Source organism: Columba livia, chromosome 4 (assembly GCF_036013475.1).
Source record: "Columba livia isolate bColLiv1 breed racing homer chromosome 4, bColLiv1.pat.W.v2, whole genome shotgun sequence".
Taxonomy (NCBI): Eukaryota; Metazoa; Chordata; class Aves; order Columbiformes; family Columbidae; genus Columba; species Columba livia.
Window position 1 is genome coordinate 7,459,273 of NC_088605.1, and position 22,346 is coordinate 7,481,618.

The 22,346-nt window shown below is 38.3% G+C and overlaps 1 protein-coding gene across 34 annotated transcripts in view; it reads right to left on the reverse strand.

The window, feature by feature from the left end:
- The window catches only part of CTBP1 (C-terminal binding protein 1), a 257,486-nt gene that overhangs the window by 26,754 nt on the left and 208,386 nt on the right, over positions 1-22,346 (reverse strand). For 19 of the 34 annotated variants that reach the window (XM_065060297.1, XM_065060301.1, XM_065060300.1 and 16 more), the window contains one exon: positions 10,956-11,110. In XM_065060297.1, the coding sequence (XP_064916369.1) occupies positions 10,956-11,110 (155 nt within the window). Of the gene's footprint in view, positions 1-10,955; positions 11,111-14,457; positions 14,675-16,000; positions 16,098-22,346 lie in introns of all 34 variants that reach the window. The other 15 variants (XM_065060311.1, XM_065060310.1, XM_065060319.1 and 12 more) reach the window with 2 other exon arrangements.

Here is a 22,346-nt window from a genome sequence, read left to right on the forward strand (position 1 = left end):
CTACTTAACATCCAAATCGTTCTATGGGACACAAAACAAGCACAACTCATTTCAACATCTAAGCTGGCTGTGATGACTTCAAGAGGTTCCCATGACTTCACATGGAAGTTCTGCAGAGACTCTAAATTTCTTATTCAACAGACTTTAAGTACATGTACAGATTCTGTCATCTGAGTTATTTCTACTCATACGAGCATTTTCGAGGGTACTGAAAGATCAGTAACAATAATTGGCATCAATGTATTGCATTGCAGCAAACCAGTCCCAGGCACAGAGGATTGCAACTGTTGGAACCCAAGATCTACGGCAGTAATTTTTAAACTTAAAATACACAAAGAAAAATTTTAAAAGAAAAATAAACTCCATAAAAATGAAAGGAAACCTTACTGAATACTTCACAAAATAATTTATACTATTTCATAAGGTGTTTCTGGACTGGAAACCCCAGTTCTAAGTCAGATAAAGACCAGAACCCTTTGAGTACAATTTGGATTTACTTGTAAGAACTGAAAAAAAATAGAAATTAATCATCCTTAAAGAATGTGGCTACAACCTAATTCAAAGAACAGCTGTGGGCTCTGATCTTCTAAACAATTAAACACACACAAAACTCCTTGATTCTAATGGTAGTAACAATTCCTTTGGAGATTACATCTAGCAGTCACCAATGAGAAAAACTACGCTCATCAAAACCTGTTTCCTTGAGCTGTTATGTAGGGTTAAAAACAAAACAAAACTTTATTGGTTTTGCTTCTATAGCAACATTACAGTCAGTCTACAGAAGAAACAGTCCCTCTTATAACCTCATCGCCCAACTAAAATGCTCTTAGGTTTTGTCCCGTTCATTCCTAAAAGAAGATCTTCCAAAATCTCACAGCTCCGACGATATGGAAGCTACTTCTAATTTCCAGCCTCAACTCATTCACTACCTAGTTTGTACCAATTTGTTCTGGCACCACTGTTGCCCTTTTTTAACCATACCTTCCATCCTTGGTGTTCATAATCCAAATGTATTTTCAATTAATGATCATATCCCCCTCTCAGCATTTGCCTGACCAGACTTCACAAGCCTAGTCCTTCTAGTCTGGTCTAGGATGATGTCCTTCCACCCCCTCGATCAGTCTAACACTTTCCCACTGCTGTTAAACAAGTCTAAGGTAGATGAGGTTCTTACGGACATGGTCTAGAGGTGGACTTGGCAGGTTAATGGTTGGACTTACGGATCTTAAGGGTCTTTTCCAGCCAAAATGATCCAGTGATTCTATGCACTCTTGTGTGGGTGATCACAACGGCAGCCACTGTGCTACTAAAAGTCTCCCCACTGTGTTACACCAACACTACCAGCATCAGCAGCTTTCTATGTACCGGAAATCTCATGAAGTCTCATATGATGTGCGACACTTCTGCATGACCACTGTCGCACTGCCAGCTGATCCCTTTACTAACACGTAAATCTTATTCCTTCTCCCTAAAGGATGTGTTTCTGACACTTCTTCCTCTGGGTCACAACATTTGTTACTTCAAGCCTCAAGGTCCTCAAATTCTTTGGGATATCCTGGTCCTCTTTAATCAGCCATGTCCTCTCTTCTGAGCTTCATTCCATACATCTCCTCTGTTCCTGCCAGGGTTGCTCTACACGGTCGTGATACAGAAGAAAACATCCTCTGTTTAGTTGTCAGAAGGGCAAAACCTAAGTAGCTCAGAGCTCACAATGACCCACCTGAGACTCATGTCACAGCCAGACCCTTGTTTCCCTCTTCTCCAAGACTGGAAAAGGCTAATGTTGTGTGGTTTTAGATGTGCAAACAAAAAGCGGCTACTATGTTAAGGACTGCATTAATCGGAGCTAAAGGACAGCTTAAGTAGCTCAGACATTTGTGTTTTAAAATCACATTATTTCATTTAGGAAGCAGCTTTTCACTTCACAGTCATGCATATTTTATTAACCCGGCCAGTCAAAACTGTAATTCAGACTCTAAGAGCACTGATCTGGACCCATTATGCTACATTTTTGGGGCCATCTCAGTTATGGCTTGGCACTAGGAGGAGACAGAAAAATGCTGGGGAGCCTGGGAACGTGTTCCATGAAAGGAAAAATATTTCTCAGCTGTGGCTGAATGCTGACACTGGTCATTTCCACAGGCAGTTATTTACCTATTGTATGGGATATGGAACAAACAGATGCAAATGAAAAATCTTTTTGAACTTTCTTTTCAGTGTTTGAGCCTCTTCTAGGATTATGGACCAGTCAGCAAGGAAATGCACTGCCAAAAATGTAATCTTCTGTGACTATGTCTTATTTCACATTAATTTGATAATTAAATTATGTTACTGCTTTCTGCAACTGGCCAAAAAGACAAAATTATAGCAGAAAATCTGAGGTTCAAAACATTCATCACTAATGACCGTTAATAATGCTGCTTACAGATTAAAAATATTAATAGTGAAAGTTTCTGTATTTTGGAATTATTCATATAAAGCATATTCTCATACATTAAAAGCACACAAGCAACTCTGACAAGCTTGTCAATGAGTAAAATCAAAACTTGAACTAAAACCAATTGTAACACATGAAATCAAAATCCATCATAAATGCGAGCAGTTCTGGAAAATGAAATAATCTTTAGAAGAAATAACTGCATAAGAGTAATTTACTGATCCCTTACAGAAACACACCCAGTGGTGGACACATGAGAGCAACAGGGAATATCATAGATCCATAGACTGTCCTGAGTTGGAAGGGACCCACAAGGATCATCGAGTCCAGCTCCTGTCCCTGCATGTGACAACCCCACAGTTCACACCGTGTGTCTGAGGGTGTTGTCCAGTCTCTTCTTGAACACTATCAGGCTTGGGGCTGTGACACCTCCCTGGGGAGCCTGTTCAGTGTCCAGCACCTCTCGGTGACGAACTTTTATCTGATGTCCAACCCAAACCTCCCCTGGAACATCTTCCTACCATTCCCTTGGGTTCTGTAATGGGTTGCTAAAGAGTAATAAATATATGCGTTTTAAAAATCATTTTCTTTAATGAACTTGATTGATACAACATTCACCAAATCCTAGTTCAATTTTATTGCAAAGAGATCAACTCTTGTAATTTGAGTGAGATAACATTTAACGAGCAAGCTACACATTTCAGATGAGCCCATGTACATGGCAGTCAGAGGAGGAAAGGCAAGAGGCAAAATCTGAGAGAATAAGCAGTTTGCTGCATACCATCACCAGCCACTCCTGCTTTCATCAGGCTACACTTGGGCTTTTGAAGAAGAAAGGATTTGAGATAAAAAGTTGAAACAAAGGACACGAGCTGGCTTCCTTCTGTTACCAAATTATTATGTGGCCCCTCTGCATAATTTGAATACCTTCAGACTTACTTCCAGGTGAAGCTACAGCCCACTGCTTGCCGAAAGCCTTTTTCATACCCTCCTCAACAAGGTGACATCCCTTCCCATCACAACTGCTCAGACTGGTCTTTCTGCACCAGCTCCTTTAGCCATCATGCCAACCATCACATAGTCATTGTGATACACACGCCTCACATTATTTGTGGAAAAACTCTTAGCATCTCGTTTATTTTTACAAAAAAGCATAAACATATCATAACATGCTAAGTACAGAACAGCAAGGCCTCCTCTTTGGTCATCTAAACATACACTACTAGATTTTACTATGAGAGGTTAATCTCAGAGGCTTACAAATAAAATCTAGAGTACAGCAGCATAACGTAGTATGTGAAATGCCAAACTACTTCAATGCAGAGACAGAACATCTATAAATTACATATTGCATATGACAGTACTGCATTTTTAAAAAAATATATCTAGAAAATCATCACTAGAAAGTGCCATACTTCATCTGGTTCTAGCAACTACAGGGTATTACATTTCTTGCACTTGGGAGCTTGATGTGTCATCTCAAAAAAAAAATATGTTCCAGCATCATCAACAGACTTGAGATATTTTGCATATTGGATTAGAGAAAAAAAAAATGTACTTTATCAGAACTGAGCATTATTTGACTTGCAAGAAGCAGCTACACAACAAATCTGTAATCAACAGCCAGGAACGCTGCTGCAGAATGTTGCTGCTCTCAAAGCCTCAATACAACATTACAGAGGGTCTATGTGAAACTAACGGCGTTAAAACTCAAAAGAAAAGCCAGTGTGTTCAACAGGTATTTAATAGGCATCCAAACCTCTGCTAGTTTGTGCTGCTCTTTATGAGCTCCTGTTTCTCTTTACAAGACTATCAGCTCCACATTAGGTTCCCAGGATCTGCAGTGCTGTCAGTAACCTGCCCATTTGATGATACGCACTTTATTCAGCCAGGATACTGTCTAATGTAGACCTTAAATATTAATACTTAGGTTTATACTGTACACAGATACAGAAAGCATAAACATTTGACACAAACATAAACAAAACTTCCTTGCACGGTCCCCAAAAAAACACTCTAAAACCATATACACACACACACTGGATAGCCTACATACCTTCACACAGGACATGTAATTGTGTATTTCTAGCTTTATTATTACACACTGTTGGAAAACATATACACACGATTCTACATATAACCTGCGTACCCTATAGCAAACTTCCTTTTAAAAACTATATTAACTGTCTTTCAAGCCAGGACTTACTGAGGATTATATGCAGTAGTTTCCTGACAGAAGTCCATTTCAGAATATAGACTCTGAAAACAATTTTACTAAATAAGAGACTTTAAATGAAAAATCTTTGTTTTTAACAGCAGTTCTGTGTGTCAGCTTGCACGATCTATTAACGAGGCAGAATTACGTACCATTCCAGCTCAAGGTGCTATGACGGATTCAATAACTGAAGGCTCATTGTGCCGTGAAAGTCACTGATGACAATGCAGCAACCCACGCAACTGTCTCAAAAAACCTGTTAATAATCACCAGCAATTTTCAAGCCTCAAAGATCCTTAGTAACACCTGGTAGTGGGAAATAAAGTAAAAAGCTTGTTGATAACCACAAATGTTAGACCCTAATGTGTCTGTATGACTGATCCACGGTGCTTCCAGGGTACAGCAGCACTCCCAGTCTGGTTTTTAAAGGGTACCAGTTCTGAGGAGACACTGTATGTTAACTACTTGGATGTATAATGAGGCGCAATAAAAGCATTTAGGGTTTCCTTTTGTAAAGTCATAAGGAAACTTATCCAAGGCTCACTCAAACACTTCAGTAAAATTACGAGGTTTTGGATGAGCCCTGAGGCAACAACTTATTCCCAAGTATGTACTACTGTTTAAAACAAGGCAGCTTCCTTTCAATCTATATTCTTTGAGAATTTAATTTTGATGGAAAACTAAAATGCTGCAACTGCATGATGAGTATAAACAGCACTGATGATATAAATGCAAGATTGCAGCTTTACTCCTAAACAAAGAAGTATCTGAAGCTGGAAGAATTAACTTACTTAACCATTGAAATAATAGGAACAAATCAAAGCCTCAGCTGAACAACAGCACCATTCTTGATTCGTTTGTATCAGTTTCAAAAAACATTTGTTGCACTATAAAAAGTCTTCAGCTCTTCTTTCAAGCAAGTCCTCAATACAACTGCAATGACTTGAAATGTTTCTACGTTTAATTCCTATTATAAAAGTGTGACTGGAAAAATTTCGAGTCCTACCCAGCTGAATAGGAACTTTTTTTTAACTAAAAATATGGACATGTAGTATTCCTGTGAAGAGTGACTCTTGTTATGAAAGCACAAAAGAAGTTAAAGGATCCAATACATTCTAACTTAACCCAATCACTTGTAAGGCCAGAGCACAGGTCTACCAGACAGATATTTTCCCGTTTTCAGCAGAGTATCCCATTCTCTTTCATGTTCTGGTAAACTGAGTATGCGTATAAAGCAGCAAATCCAGTCAAAACACACACATTTTTGTCTTTTAGCCCATTTGAAACAAGATGTAAGAAGCCAAATAAGTACACAGAAAAAGAAGAAAACATACACAACTTCAAACAAACTCTTGACTTCTGCCTAGCCTGTGAGTTTTAATTATAGACCATCCCTAATCAGCTGTGCTTCTTGGCTTTTTCCTTTGGGTTTGCAAGGATCACTTCATTTTCTCTCTGCCTGGTCGAGATGTCTATTACCAGATCCTGCATATGATGTTTACATTCAGTGCTCCGTGTTACAGAATATACGTAAGTCAGGAAGCCTGAAGAGTAGAGAATTTGAACTCCAAAAACCTTCGGCAGCACAAAGACCTGAAGGCTGTGCTGGAGTCAGTGATGAAGGAACAAAACTGAAGAAATCAGAAGTACTGGGTAGGGTGCCAAGGAGCCAGGAAAAGCAGAAAACTGAATAGCACTGAAAAGAAAAGGCAATGGGGAAAAAAGAGGTGGAAAAGACGTAAGACCAAAAACTGTAATTCGACCTAGAATGAGGATGGAAGTAAGCAAATTTTTTTTGTATGAACACCTATATTTTTGGCAGAACAAACCAAAACACCATGTACATTTGGAGGCGGCCTGAGATGGTTACTGAAAAGACTGATTTACACACAATTAACCGTAAGATAAAAAATATTTAAACACGGTAAGCAAAAAAGCAACTTTTTTGTATTGACAGTAACGTGATCTCTAAGAAAGAAATTTAACCACCAAAATCTTAAAGTAATTTTCACCCTAAATGACACAAGTTTCCTGACAGGATGCAGTGAACTTCGTTTGACAAATGTAATGCTCAACTTCACACAGCCATGTGCAACATCTACACTAAAACAGGCCTGAGGAGTCAATGCACAAACATATACATTGCAGCCTTTCAGACTGGCTTGAAAACAAACCAGTTTTTCTAGGGCATAAGAAAATCGCTACAGAACTGCAACTTGTGCATTAACCAGTTTGGAGAACACTTTATTTAATGAGCATACACAATAAGGTATAAGCAGGATGTCAGCAAATGGTTCTGACCCTGTATACAAGTGGCATTCATACAGTAATTTCTTCTCCTTTCTGTATGTGTTAAAATATCTCAGTCTCCTTGCTTCTCTATGAAAAAACAGCATCAGCAACAAATTCCACCTCAAATTTCCCAGCCTGCCTCCTGCAACTTCAGACCACCTAAATATCTATTTCTCTGCTATCCTATCAAATTTGGTGTCTCCTCTTAAAGACAGGACATATATGAAAGAAAAGAAACCAATTCCACCTTGTGCTTTCAGCAAGCTCATCTCAACACTAAACCTTTTCCTGATTTTTCAGTCATCATTTATAATGGGCACCAGCCTCTTGCAAATTAACATCCATTATCAAAATGTGTATTTTAATTAACAGGACAACATCACTTGGTATGGCCAGGAACGTGCATTCATAAATACATGAATATTTTAGATGCTGCTTTAAATATGCGACATCTAAATTTAAAATTTCCCTTGAAAACAATTTTGTATTTAGTAAATTTGTATTTAGTAAAGCCCCAAACCCAAAGGTATTACACAAGCAGTACTAAACTACGGATGTTTCTCTACTATAACTGAAAAGGTATGTGGAAAACAGACATTCTTCACTGGAGATGAACAACGGAAATGAACACTTTTCACATGGAAGTGAATGGTGCTCAGCACTTCATAAAACTGATCAGCCAACCTATGTTACAGTAATACAACAAGATAACAAATTAAGGTCTGTAACTTTTTTTTTCAGAAATGTATTACCTGGTAGAACAGCAGTACTTTGCAAACCCAACTTGTTTAGGACTGTACCACCATTTAGATTAGTGAAAAATCCGTATTATGGCAATGTACTGGTAGCCAGTAAAAATATATTTTCCAGATGTATTACTTAGCTCATTAAGAACGAACTATTTTGATATAATAAAAACCAAAGGATGGCAAGCTTTAGTATTACCCGCTAAATACACACACTCTTGTGAAGATCAACAATAGATTACCTCTGTAACTCAGCAGTTATTTAAATGCTTTTCTGAAGCTACAATGACAGATATACAGACTGACTCTCAGTCTCGAGATCTGCAAAGTTCATTTACCACACCTCACTGATAACACAGAATACTGCGTGTTGCTAAGGCAAAGCATTTGTGTCACACAGGAATTCCCCAGTCTTGACGTATCAGACATAAATTATGTTTATTTCAGTAAGCAAATCATAAAACTACTCAGGTGGTGCAGTTGCCAATGTTCACCTGAGGAGCCGACTGCTGTTATCTACTAAAAAAAGTGCAACAGCATTGATGTTACTTATTCTCTGCATGCTATTTAGTCCTTGTAAAAGGAATCCAGCTATTTCGTGTATTGAGCTTCTGGCAGTGGTGTGAAATAGGAAAACTGTAAGATAAAAGCAACTTTTCTACATAATTCAAATAAATACACCAGAATAAGGCATTATATCACATATTAGCTTTTGATATGTAAAAAGATAAAAGGGAACTGAGAGAAAAAAGCTTGGGTTGAGTATTTCTCCAATTTATAAAAAATACAGTGTAATACTTATGATTGTCTTTGAACTTCACTTTTTAAAAAATATTATTAAAAAACAAACAAACAAAAAAACCACACCCCAAAACTGTATCCATTTCTATGAATCTCCAGTTACCAATGAAGACGGAGAAGTTTTCACATCTTTGCATTTGTTCTCATGTTAGTTACTGTTTGGTTCTCATTCACTGCCACAACATTGATGAGTCTTTACTGGATGCACAGCAAAAACACTGGTCTTTTTCAACACACATTGAAGAGAAGGTTGATATTAGCATTACATTTTGGTAAAATCCTTCTGTTTCAAAATACAATGTCACAACAAACTAGAAGTTCAGGTTTTTATGCAATCCCATTGACGATCCACTGTGAAGATGGTCTTCTTTATGACAGTATAAACACATTAAAAAACCCCATGAGATCAGAACTGTAACACTGTCAACTCAATCTAGCCTATATTTCAAGAATCATCTAAGAAGTCTAGTTTCAACTACCCTGTGAGAAAAAAAACTAATTAACAGAGAAAAAGGGTGTTTGAAATGCAGATTATTTCCTAGTAGGAATTATTTTTCTCCATTTTCCTATTCACATTAGAATTTTATTCTATCTAAAATGCAGCTCAACAAAACAAGGTAGTGACGTTACGCCAGTACTGATGCAGCAGAAAACAACCTTAAATATCATTCTTGGCAGAAGCTCATTCTTGTGCTGAGGGGTAAGAGAGGAAACCTGAAAGTCTGCAGAGATACTGACCAAGGATCTATAGACAGAACTTCAAGAGGGGGGACTCATGTCTGGTGTTTGCCTGAACCATGAGAATCAGCAGTTCCAATTCGCTGTGTTGATACATCACAATTCTTTAGCCTTCTCTTTATTTTCTAAAAAGAGATAAAACCAACCATAACCCAAAACACACACAAAAACCCCCTACTACCTACCACTTAGACGATTTGGAAGTTTTAACAACAAAAATTATTTTTGCAGAAAAGAAATATATTTCTTAAGAAATCAAAAGCAGAATAGTTGGTTGATGGATTCTCACCAGGAAGGTGTTAACATGAAGTGGCCTACAGAAAATGGGATTGATTTAGCTGGTAACAAAAGTTAGTATTGGTATTATTTTCAAGTAGCTGCCTTTGTAATAATGCGTATACAGAAAAGATTACATCTTTCATCATAGACAGAGAATTTATAATGTTTAACACTGCTATATACTACAAGAACATAAAAAGTAAATAAACAATTTAAACAGTTGAGAATTCAAAATAATGAAAAGCTTCTGAAAACCTGTCATGAGCCCAAGAGCTGCTCTTTAGTGCAAGACAAGTCTAACAATGTATCAGTAGAGAAACACAAAGACTGATGCAATTCAGTTTGGTTGACACAACTCTAACTCCAGAATCACACTTGCTGGTACCATATGCACAAAACTGGATACAGACAGTCACCTAACAAGCCTTTATGACAATACCTGGATTTGTAGTTGTCTATCTGATCTTTGCTGGAGAACAAGAAAATAAATTCCCATGGAAGGGTCCCCCAATGGCCCTCCCCTGCACTTGGCTGTCATATTTATTACATTTTTTACCTCTATATGAGCTGCAAGGCTGGTTTCATCTTTTATCAGGTGAAAGAATATTTGGCATACGAAGCTTACTCTGCTAGCCAACAACTTCACCAAAATTAATTCTACCTCTACAGAAATATGGATGTGAAAATGCTCTATTGCTGTCAAGACAGCAGAAAGGATTTGAGGTAGATATGAGGCCTTCATGCTGAGAAGAAGTTTTTAAAGAGAAAAATGTAGGCGTCTGGGCCAGCTGGCTCCCTCAGCTATCATCACGAAAAATGGGTTTCCCTCTAAGTAAATGAGGAAAGCTTTGACAACAGTAAGAACCACTGGTTGTTTTAGAGCTCCCAAACCACCACTATGGGTGTGAACTTCTGGAATACCACACAGTTAAAACACATTTTTAAATTAATTTACTAGATACACTTTGGGTTAGCATTTATTTTGAAACTCTCCTGCGGCGGCAATTCTCCGTGTACAAGGCCCCCTAACCTGGTTTGCACAATTCCTTGGCTAAACAGAGAAGTCTGAAAGCTCTCCACATGGCCAAGCCAACGCTGAGATCTGACTTTCCAGCTGCAGGCTGAGCAACAGTGTTTCCGAGAAGCATTTCAAAATACCATGTAATAACGCAGTTTTCCCAGAGGTAACTCTCTCCATGAATCTAATTCAGTAGGTAAGCATATGGACAACATCCAGAGAAAGATATACCGCACAAAAGCGCATTTCAACACAGATACTTTCATCTTTGTTTCATCACAATGACCAGTAACTCACTCACTAAGGTAATCAACCATTAACTAAGACGTAATAGCTAAACACATCGTCATGGCTAACAAAACACTGTCTCTGTTCATAATCTTTAATGTCTGTTTCCTAAAATATTTGAATTATACCTGTAAATATTACCTTTTCGTGAATTTCTTGTGTAGACTGAGCATCACAAAACGCCACTGTGGCTACATCCTTCAGAATAGGCATTTCTACTGTACAATCCCTGCCATCCAGCAAAGCTACCAAAGGGCGCGGGTGCATGGGCCCATTCATGATCGGAGGTCGAATGCCTACGAAGAAACAGAGAAGACTGGTTATTCATGCCACGCAAACGTAACTTACAAACATAGGTTATACCTAGTCTGTTTATTCTGATGGCAGAAAAGGATTTCAAGGACTGAAGCTAGTAAAACAGGAATGAGTTTATCGTCAGCAATCAACCAAACACAGAAGACCTAACAAAAAAATGCCACGGAGGCTCAGAACGCTGAGCAGTGCAAGAGGGATAAAAACACTATGGGAAAAGTATATATATATTTTTTTAAAGAGACATCCTTACTGCATTATAAAGAAGTGCCTGTGCAATCTTAGCCAAGGCTTATGTTTTGATTGGATTCCACACCTTTGTGAGCTCTAGACAGAGTGACAAATAGCTTGTCCAGGCTTGTAGGAGTATAGCTTATGGAATATCATAAGCCAGTCAGTGAGGATTTCAGTATTCAATTTACATACACAATGATGCTCTGCTGAAACAAACTTAACTGGAAAATAGCCTACAACAGCAACATTTTGAATTTACTATCCAAGTGTACAGGCTAAACTGCTGATCTATGTAGGTCTGCTTAGACTTCAAAGTTTTACAAAACTATTCTGTCCAGCTCAGACAAACACACACATCATACTTAATTCACAATTGAAAACTCTTACAAAATATGAACAAAATGCCCCTCCCTAAATCAGCATCATGCTTGGAACATTGCAGAGTGACCAAAAAATACATTCTGGATATCTGGGAGAAGGGAAAAATCAGTTGGAAGCGCAGACTTAATTTATATCCTCTTTATGGAGTCTTAAAATGAAAAGTAACCCTTATAACAAGATACTTAGCATCTTTTTAACGGTATAGATGCTATAAATACACAAAAGTACTCAAGGGAATAATATTAAACCATTAGATTTACACTGAAGTAGTTAAGCGTGGGTGGAAAAAAAGGGACTTCCTGAAGAGATAAGGAAAAGCAAAACAAAGAGAAAAAAAAGTACATGATTTTTTCCTCTTTTCAAATAAGTAGTTTTAAACACTGCAAAGTGAAGCAGACTAGATATTTCTTGTATGCAAATTTCAACGTTTTTGGTGCAGCGTGAATTTAAAAACATTGCTTATTGCTTGATAATACAAGTTAGTCCAGCACTAATGTAAAAGACTGAGCTACGTTCTGTAAGAAATCCCTGCATTTCAAGTCCCAGCCTATGTCAGAAAGCAAGCTCTGAAAGACCGTCATCTGCATTTAAGTGGATGGGAAATCCCAGCTGTACAAGATAGCTGGTGAACAAAAACAGCTGCTGGGAAAAGAGACATTCACAAGATATGCAGCATATACCTTCCCCACCTGGACCAAGCTCAGGTCTGGGCCCAAAGAAATACAGCTGAGGAGACTCTCACCCTCCTGGTCTCAGCCATCCAGCCTTCACCCGATAAATGTCACATCCATCTCTAAGTCAGGGTGATGGCCAAGCCCTCCTGCAATCGGGCATTTAAGTTCTTTACCTATTCAAACAGTTTGCTATACTTGAAGACCAAAGCAGAGTCACTACATTTGGTTCTTTTTTGTTCTAGTTCCAGCATCTCCCAACAAGTGATGGTGCCAAGTGATGGACCCTGCAGCTCTCTCACCAGATGGGAAAAGTATTCAAAGATTTCCATGGGTACAACATCAGTGAAAACTATTCTCTCTCTTAAAACCATCAATTCCTAACCTCTGAGATAGACATGCTGAGAAATACTTGTGGCACACAGATCCTTTCAGTAATTAAATGGAAGCCGCCTTAACACAATTTTTAAAAATCATGCACCTTCCTAACTTACAACTGTTACCTGTTTGAACCAGAAATGGCCACATAACCCTCATAGTCATTTTTAGTAAATAAACCACACACTTATAATGTGGTACAGAACACAAACGCTATATGAATATGCAATGCAAAGCTACACAGTTATCCAGAGGATAACTACTATCCTTTAATGGGAACTGAACTATAAAACCCTACATTAAATTTACTTAGGAACACCCTAAAATAAAGCATGTTTTAGACTCATTCATGTTTCTTTCAAAATAGTATATGTAATAGCATTAGTAAAATGCAATTACGCCTTGAAGCAAATGTAAAAATGACACTGCAAGTCCTATTCATATTTCATAGAATAACCGTGCTCATTTTTGCTACTGAAATGTTTTGGTCATTGTCTTAATAGTCAGTCCAGCAAAGTCAAGATTTTAACAAGTCTGAATTCTAGCTAAAATAAAATTAAAAAAAAAAAAGAAAAAAACAAAACAAAACCAGAACAAATCCAGAACTTCAATACTAAAATTGTTGAAGATGAATGAGGACAAATATGGCACAGATTATTCCCTCAGTGTGACAACTAAAGCAACTCTGTCAACAGAAGAGCGTATAGTCCAAACAGATAACAGAACATGAGACCAAAACCTGCCACTTTTAAGAAACAGTTTTCTGACTAGAGTTATCTCAGAAAACCGTGAAGCACAGTATCACAAAACACAACCCTCCAAAATACTGATTTCTCTCAAATACATAAAGGTGTGGTCTGGTTTTCCCCTCATGCCAGTGTATCTATCGATTTCACCCTGGGTTCTCGTGTCTCACGTTGGTGCTATGGCATGGGCCAGATGGAGCCCCAAAGCACAGACAGTCAGAAGAACAACTAGAAGAATAAACCCTCCCCAAATCTCAGGCTTTAAATCCCCAGAACTCAAACACACCCAGTGACCTTGACCATGAAACCCCTACAAACCTTTGCTTACCAAAATCCCTTCTGAACTTCAGCATATTTCCTGTTGCACAATCTTTCTGCCTAAATACCGTATCACTGAATCGCAGACAATAACTCAACACTTATGTAAACTTACAGTAATTTAATCAGTGGCAGCCACTATTTAAAGTTCACATTTGGAAAGACACAGTTTCACTATGAATCAGAACCCTTTGAACAAAAAACTTCTTCTTCTCCCATTTAGATATGTTCTGCCTGTTTCTTATCTAGAAATGTCATACTGCACCATGTGTTTGGCTTTGCAGCAGACCCTTGGAGTGGCAGGATAAAGCAATGTGTATTTAAGAGCAGTATTTTCCCTGCCTGCATTAACAGTAAATCATGCAACCCAGTGCCAGAAAGGAATAACTGTAAACCAGTCAAAAGTGACATTCAACACCACAAATGTGAAACTAATTTAAAAAAATAATTTCACTTAGCTGGCTTATTGAAGTATATGGTATAGCATTTCACATAACACAGATAGTAAAAATTATATCATCCACCCCCACACCCTATAACTTGTGTTATGGGAAAACAATCTCAGTTTATCCTAACTTCAGACTTTCAGGAACCCCTACCAACCTGACATTTCTTAATCTGAGCTTGATTTCCAGGGTCATGAATTCGATTTCTCAATGCTTTACAATCTTCAGTATTCTGAGGCAAAATAGCAGCCTGTCATTCCATCCTCATTTCCATGTCTTTAATTTTTCTTGCAGCCTCCTGTAATCTTGAACCAAAGCTTTTAAACTTCTTATCCACTGCAACCTCTGTAGCCTGGATGGCGTTCAAATTTTTACTAAAAATTAAACACAAACAATACATTAAAACAACATTAAGGGTCTGACTGGTGCTCACAGAAGCCAGGAAACTCTAAAGTTAAAGCTTCTCACTGCATCTATACCCTTCCCCTTTTGCAGCTGGCCTTCCACCACGCCGGCTGCGCTGTCACCACAGCGGGGACAGCAGTGGAGGGTGACAGGGCGCAGGACTGCAGGTGACTGTGAATGGACGTACCTGGAATGGTCTGAACGTGAGCAAGGATCTGGGGACAGTGTGTGATCTCCACCACCACCCATGCTGAAGAGCCAAGTGCTCCAGCGAGTACCCCAGATGGAGTGAGAAGCCTTAACTCTGAGCTTGCTGGGGTTTTCTGGGGTGTAAGTCAGGCCCTTAAGGTTATCTAAATGTATTTAAAAAAAAACAACATTGTTTCCCCTGACAGCCCTAATCCAGTTATTAGTGGGGTGGGTTTGTTTGTTTGTTTTCCCTGCAATACGGAGATAATCTGGCAGGTGAAGCTCCTGCCCCACCAACAGCTACTGTGCCAGTGACTGCTGGAATTTTTCTAAAGCAGTACAAGGTATAATGTGCACACACAAACAGAGCAGTTACCCGCTACATACAGACTACAGAAGACCGCCGTTTCAGAAACAATGTGGACTAGCTGCTCTTTAATGAACTTATCACCCAGCTTTGTAACCAAAACTGCAGAGGGCAGCTCTTGAGTTATTTACCTCCATACCTCTGGCAGCACAGGGACTTACAAATTATCACACCAACCTCAGCATAAAATGTATTTTTTTTGAACTTTAAAGAAAAAAAGAGTCGTTCTTAAGCAGGCTAGTTTCCTCGCTCCTCCCAAATCCCAACCGCACCTCCTGTTGTTCCTGAAACAGAGATGGCATCTCTGTGTGCCAAGGGGGACAGCTGAGGCCAAAACCATTCGACATCCTCACAACCAGAGGACAAAAAAGCTCTCCCTGACTAGCCTATTATGATGTTTCAAAAAGAAGGACCCAATTTGAAATCACTGTATCTTTCAAACAGGGTCCATCTTTTTGAAACACCCTGTATTTCGAAACTTTTGGGTTATGAATGGACAGTAACTGAAGTGATCACATAGCACAAATAACAGAGACCTCAAAGCTGGCTGTGACTATCTGCTAACATTAGAAAACATACCAAAAAGCAACAAGGTAAGCTATTTAACAATGTCATTTTCACTTTTTTTTTTCCTGCTGATTAATATAACATCATTAGGATCATGATTGTCTCTCATATAAGATGTACACGTTAAAAGTAAAGGACACTGTCAGGTTTGTAGGCCCCAAATCTGACCTACCTTTCATTTTCTTAAATCTGTTTGCAAAGTCCATGTATTTCTTTAAATGTGTTTCTCTTTTTTTTTTTTTCAAAACAAATGCTTCAATCCTTTTTTTCTGAAAAATACATCAATGCCAAAAAGCACAACACTTATCAGTAACCCTATAATGACAAACCAATACGCACATGAACCGGAGGGCAGCAGCCTGGAAAAGGACAGTTTTTGTTTTCACCTTTCTGTGGATTCCCACAAGGGCAAAGATTAAAAAAGCAGGAAAACTCCCTTGACAATGTCCTTTTACAAAATGTCCCACAAAACTTCACTTACGCACTGTAGAACAAAGTGATTTAAGATTTTAACAAAACGCGAACTACTGAGAAATCTGAGCAGTATTTACAAAAACAAGACATGAAAATGACAGGCTGGACATGCAACTGATTTACAATCTTGTGCATGTAACATGAGACTAATCCTGTATGGCATTTGCTTGAACTTTATATTCTTACCTAGGCTGCAAATTCAGTCAGAGCTGTCAGTTATTTACCATAAACCCTCAACAAAATTTACGTGTTTTTTTAAAATAAATGCTAATATTAATTCAAGAAAAGAACGAGTTGTCAAAACAAACAAAAAAATCCCACTCATAACATGAACACAGAAGCTGTCATGAATTAGATTTGCCAATATGCACTATTAAAATTCCCAGAAACGACGTCCTTTAAAAACACATTTTAATGTCCCCGACAGTTCAAATTTCAGACTTTGTTTTGGGAGCCTCATTGTTTTGTGCACCATGACCTCAAGCAACATTTAGATTCAAGGTAGAGCAAAAATCTAAACGCAGTCAAGTAGAAATAAAGTTTAAAGTACACTGCAGGTGCACGGATCAGTAAAAAGGATGCATGCAAAGTGTGCTTACCAACCTTGACATTGAGCATATTTAGAATATGCAACACAAAAATCTCCTGATTCCACCAGAATCAGAGCCAAGACCTTTTGTCACTGCATTCAGTAAGAGCGGGATGCAATCTCCTATGATTTTTGGATGCGGGATTGGGGGGGGGGGACAGGAGAGAATATTTTTAAATAAAGAACGCCAACAAGAGGTATGTACAAAAAGGAGACAGCTACCCTCAGAAGCCTGAATTACTCAGAAGATTAAATTTAATTTTGTTCTTTTCTCATTTAATGTACAAATTGTGCTTCCTAAGATTTTAGGAACCTGCTACAGGTCTTACTGAAATTAATAGGAACAATCCCAAGTTGATTTTCAAAGGAATAAGATCTGGACTTCACGGTATACGTACAAGAGAAAACTAAGCATAAGCTTCACCTAGAGCATATGTGTAGTCTTTGTTGAAGTCCAACAGGGCTCAGAGATTAATGCCAATCAGTGAAACATTACTGGAAGAGCAGAGCTGATGAACACTATTGCACTCCATCCTTTCTATTTACCCATATGCAGTAAAAACAAATCATCTTCCTTCTTTTCTTTTCAATTTGCAAGAAACCAAGAAAAATAAAAGTGGTTTCCGGCACGGTGTGAGCCCAACGATGTGCAGAGCTGTCACACCCACCGATACCCTCTGCCTAACAGCAAAGGCTGAAATACACCCAGCCGCTCTCCAGGACATTCACAGCTCATTCCCTTACACAAAATATATAACTAACACCACTAGTATGTAATTACCACCCTGCTCCGCAGACTTCCAGTGTACTTAGATTTATGCACACATCACATCATTATTTTACCACCTGTGAGAAATGAGCCTGGGTATCCAAGCGATTGCTACAGCACAAAACACAAACGCCTCAATGCAGAGTATTTTGAGACAACTGTCTTACTCGATTCTCCCTTTTGGTACAATTGAAACAAAATAAGTCAATGATTTCTAGTTAGAAAACCCCACATTTCCTTGCCATTACTGGAACCTGGCAGTGACAATTCCTCATTACTTTTCCATATTCACATAGCAAGCAAACTTGCCATTCTCAGATATTTGTCTGATAAATGCAACTAAATTGATGGATTGGGCATATATTTGATGGATTGATGCACCTAAACTAATGGATTTCCATTGTGATTTTAAATAGTGATTCCTATGCAGTCTCTTTTAAACACCTAGTAACTGCTGTTATTTGTCTAACATCTGTGTGCACGCACACGAATTCCTAAATGGCTGTTAGGGTATAAAAAAAAGGAGGTCCCACAAGGCACATCTTGAAAGCCTATGATCGGAAATACATTCTATTGAGAGGAAACAAAGTCACCTAGTAACTTTTTCTATTAGTACTCATGTACTTCAAATATCCAAATGAAAACTGGAAGTATTTCACATCTGTCAAAAAATTACTCAAATTACATATTCGGAACATGCTATAATGGTATGCCTAATCTTAACTAACATTTTTTAAAATAAGACTGAAAATAATATGAATCACACTCAGTGTCAAAGGAACAAGCACTAGTAGCATAATGCATTGCTGTAAAGTGTTTTAGTTGTCTATCACATTTCAAAAAGCAAACCAAAGGACAATATTCAGTAACTGCTATGTCAGGTAAGACAAGGAGAAAGCTGAAGTATCAGCAATAAAACATACACAAAATACAATGGTGCAGAAGTGCTGTTTTCAAGGAAGGGTTACGTGAAAGCAAACTCCAGAGGAAGGGAAAAGATGTTGAAAGACGAGCTTTCCTTGGATATGCAGCATTTCAGTGCCTGTCCACAGTAAATACTTCGCTCTGTCTCACGTAGTTACAGCTTTATTAAGTAATAAGGAAGGGAGTAGGAAATAAATGGATCAGCAATGGTGGAGCTGTCCTAGCCGAGTACACCCCCATCAATCCCAGCTCCAGAGAAATTCTGGCTAAGGCTGCCAACTTTGCTGCTTATCCCACAAGTTTCTTGGAGCTGTGACATGCCCCTGCCTGCCGACGCTCCGGCACAACCACCAACAACTGGACAGAACTCACAGAATCACCGCAGTGAAGCTCAGGACAGCACCTACAAATTAAGACTCAGAGAACTTGAGAATTATGACACTCCAGCAGCCACACTTGCCCCTAAATACACACATCAGTCTCCCTGACAGGGTAGTATCTAAAATACAGAACTGATGGCACCAACCAAGCCTGCAAAGACTTTCCCACAGAGCACCATATGCTGGATATACATCTGGGTATACGTCCACTGTCATCTTCTCCCAGGAAAGCAACCATGGAATAGGCCGATAACAGCAATAGGGGGAAACCCACCTTAATATACGCCCAAACTCTACTTCAAAATACAATTGAGCTTATATTTCAGCCCATAAACTTTATGGGTTGGTGGGTGTGACTTCAAAAAAAAAAAAAAGCCAGAAAACTCCTACTGACAGGAACCAGAAAAACAATCCGCTTCAGCAATTGTAATAAGAGTAGAATGATTAACTCCCTGAGCCATTCCAGTAACAACACAGACCATGCCAAGACTTACTAAAACTCTTTCCACGGAAGACACAGCCCTGGAGATTTTGAAGACGATACTGCAGGATACAGAATGCAAGTCCAGAAGGGGCTGGTGAAACAGGGCTGTGCTGCCCTATGAAGTACATCAGCAGCCCTTATTCTTGCTCTTTTACCCGTGGATTCAATGTAGAAAAGCACGCAAACATCACTTTTTCTTTTTTAGATGTTATCAGAACTGGCATCTTGGCTGCGATTTTGATAAAAGCTGAACAGACACATAACGTTAATTTAAAATGTAGTACACCCAAGCAATGACTCTTGATTTGCCTGTAAAATATTATTTATTTGAACTATGAATAAAGAAAAAAAGTAATTTTTTTTCTCTCCTCCAAAAGTGTTTCTCCTACAGCAAGTTATTTTATTATAGAAGGTTTGGGGTTTTTTTGTTTGTTTTAAACCACCGCTTGAGCTCTAAGTATTGCTTTGGGAAAAAATATATTACTTTTTAGCACTGTCAATACAATTGCTGAGTACTAATTCCACATTATGTTTTAAAGACACTGCCTCAGATTTATTACAGAATACAATCTCTGAATGCAGCCTGTTCTAATGGCTATGCTCTGTGCTGCTTTTCTCATATTTTAGATGTTGATCAGGATGCTGTCTCAGGGAAAGAAACCAAATTACTCAAGTGGAGCCAACATCAAAGGCTTCATTCATTCTGAACCCAAACACTGAAAGCAATTTCTCCAACAGCACACCTGTACTTTGACCCAAGAACGTTAAACTATTACCTGCGGCACTCCTTATTTTCCTTATCAAAAAGTCTGAAGATACGCAAGTGTGGGGCCTTGGATAATGAAATTAGTTCCAAAAGTTTTTATTTTTTTAAGGCCATAACACACTCAAATGACACCAAAAATATCAGTATGGAAGTATTTTACATATTGAACACTGACCTCTCCATTTTATTTGCAACTTCTGATTTTTTTATATTTTTTTTTAATTTTGGGAAAGCATGTAATGTGATTCACCCTCCTATCAGTTGAACATCACAATGCTGTGTCAGTAATCCTTAAGAGTGAAAATAACACTATGACTCTCTTGCTTAGGAATAGGAAGAAGGGAGGAGAGCTAAAAACGTCCTCCAAGATATATAGCAAAACCACTTTCAAAAAAACAAACAAACATATACATACACACACATCTATATATATATATATCCCAGACTTTTAAGACCAGGGTTCATTCAACATAGTTTTAAGGTTTATGATAAAAGAGAATAATAAACTCCCTCTTGAGTTACGCTCCATTATGTTGTTCTGAAAACCAAAGCAACTCTGGCAAACTCTGAACCAGCGCAAAGGGCTCCTGAAAGCTCTTTTTTCCCCCTTTTCCTTTTGGGTTCCTCCCACAGCCACTCACCGACCTCTGCTGTTCTCTGTCCATACAAACAAAACGGTTGACAATGATTACAAACTAGAGAACAATTTTGTTGTAAAAAGAAGAAAACTGGAAAGCCAGGAACATACTCATATCAAAGTCCTGTTCCTCCCATCCTGGGTCGTCTGCAGCTGAACCAAACTTGAATAAATAGAACTTTCTGAAAACATGTTAATTTTGAAGGTAAGTAAACAGGATGTATAAAAATGACAAGCTCACTGAGAACGGGCCAGTAACAACAGTCAAAGTGCCAAATAAAACAGGCAGTTTAAGGCAAAAGCTGGGTTTATATTATCATGTTACATTTAATCATAATATAATAAAAGCATATGATGCAAGAGAACCATTCTACTGAGCTTTTCTTCAAGTAGAATTTTGAGTTTCAATTACAAAGGCTCTGGTCCCAACATCGCAGTTAAAGCTCTACTGAAAAATACAGTTAAAATCGGGAGTTATTCGCAAGGACTTGACGAGAGAAGCAAAATATTTCTTCCCACACATACCACACACTAAAGGGGTTTAGAGAAGGTTTTTGAACACTTTAAAGTTGTAGTCACTGAACTGGCGAAAAGTCAAAATGTTTAAAAAAGACCCATATTTGCATTTTTCACTAGGCTTCATCATGTTTCTTTTCATCTCTGTAGTTTAACCATTTTCAACTTGAAAAGGGTCTACTCACACGCATAAAAATGCTTTGTCTGCAGATAAAGGCTTCAAATTATAAATTTTTCAGGGCATAAATCACGTTCTCTCTGTAAATTGCGTAAAATATTTATCGGTGCTAAAAACATCAGTTGAGAAAGTATTCTAGAAAGAATTATTGACTCCATTATTAAGAGTTATAAAATCTTAAGGCAAATGGGTACCCTTCATTCTTCACACACGGGAGATTTCTTAACAGGTTCTCTCTCCAACTGCACATTCTCGGTTTGATTGAGCACTGTAGTTTGGAAAATGAATTCACGATTACATTTCTCAGCAAATGAAGCTGGCGGTTTGTGGCTTTATTCTAGCCTTTTTCATATATGCTTTATCTTCAAAAAAAGATAAACTTGTTACAGTTCCCATGTCCCCCCCAATCTGCAGGCAGAGACATTTACAAAATCTGCCCACGGCGCATATGTGCGTCACACAAATGTCATCTCCCCCTCTCGCAGTGACAGCATCAGACTTTGCAGCCTCGCAGCTTGTGAAAAATGGACAGTTAGGGAAAAAAAATGGACCCTGGCAACTCCCTTTCAAAACAAAATATAGATTGACAACTGGCTGAGAAACAATTCAAATGGAAACCAGACCAGCGTATTAGAGGCAATGAAGAATTTCCAAAATAAGAAACCTCAGTCTATGTTTTTTCTACATTTTTTTGAAACTAGGAACAGGAGGGATGCCAGTAGCAGGATAAACAGCAGTGTGCTGAAATGCCTGCAGAAGCATTATATTTCTAAAAGCACAGAGTCACCAGAAACACTCAAG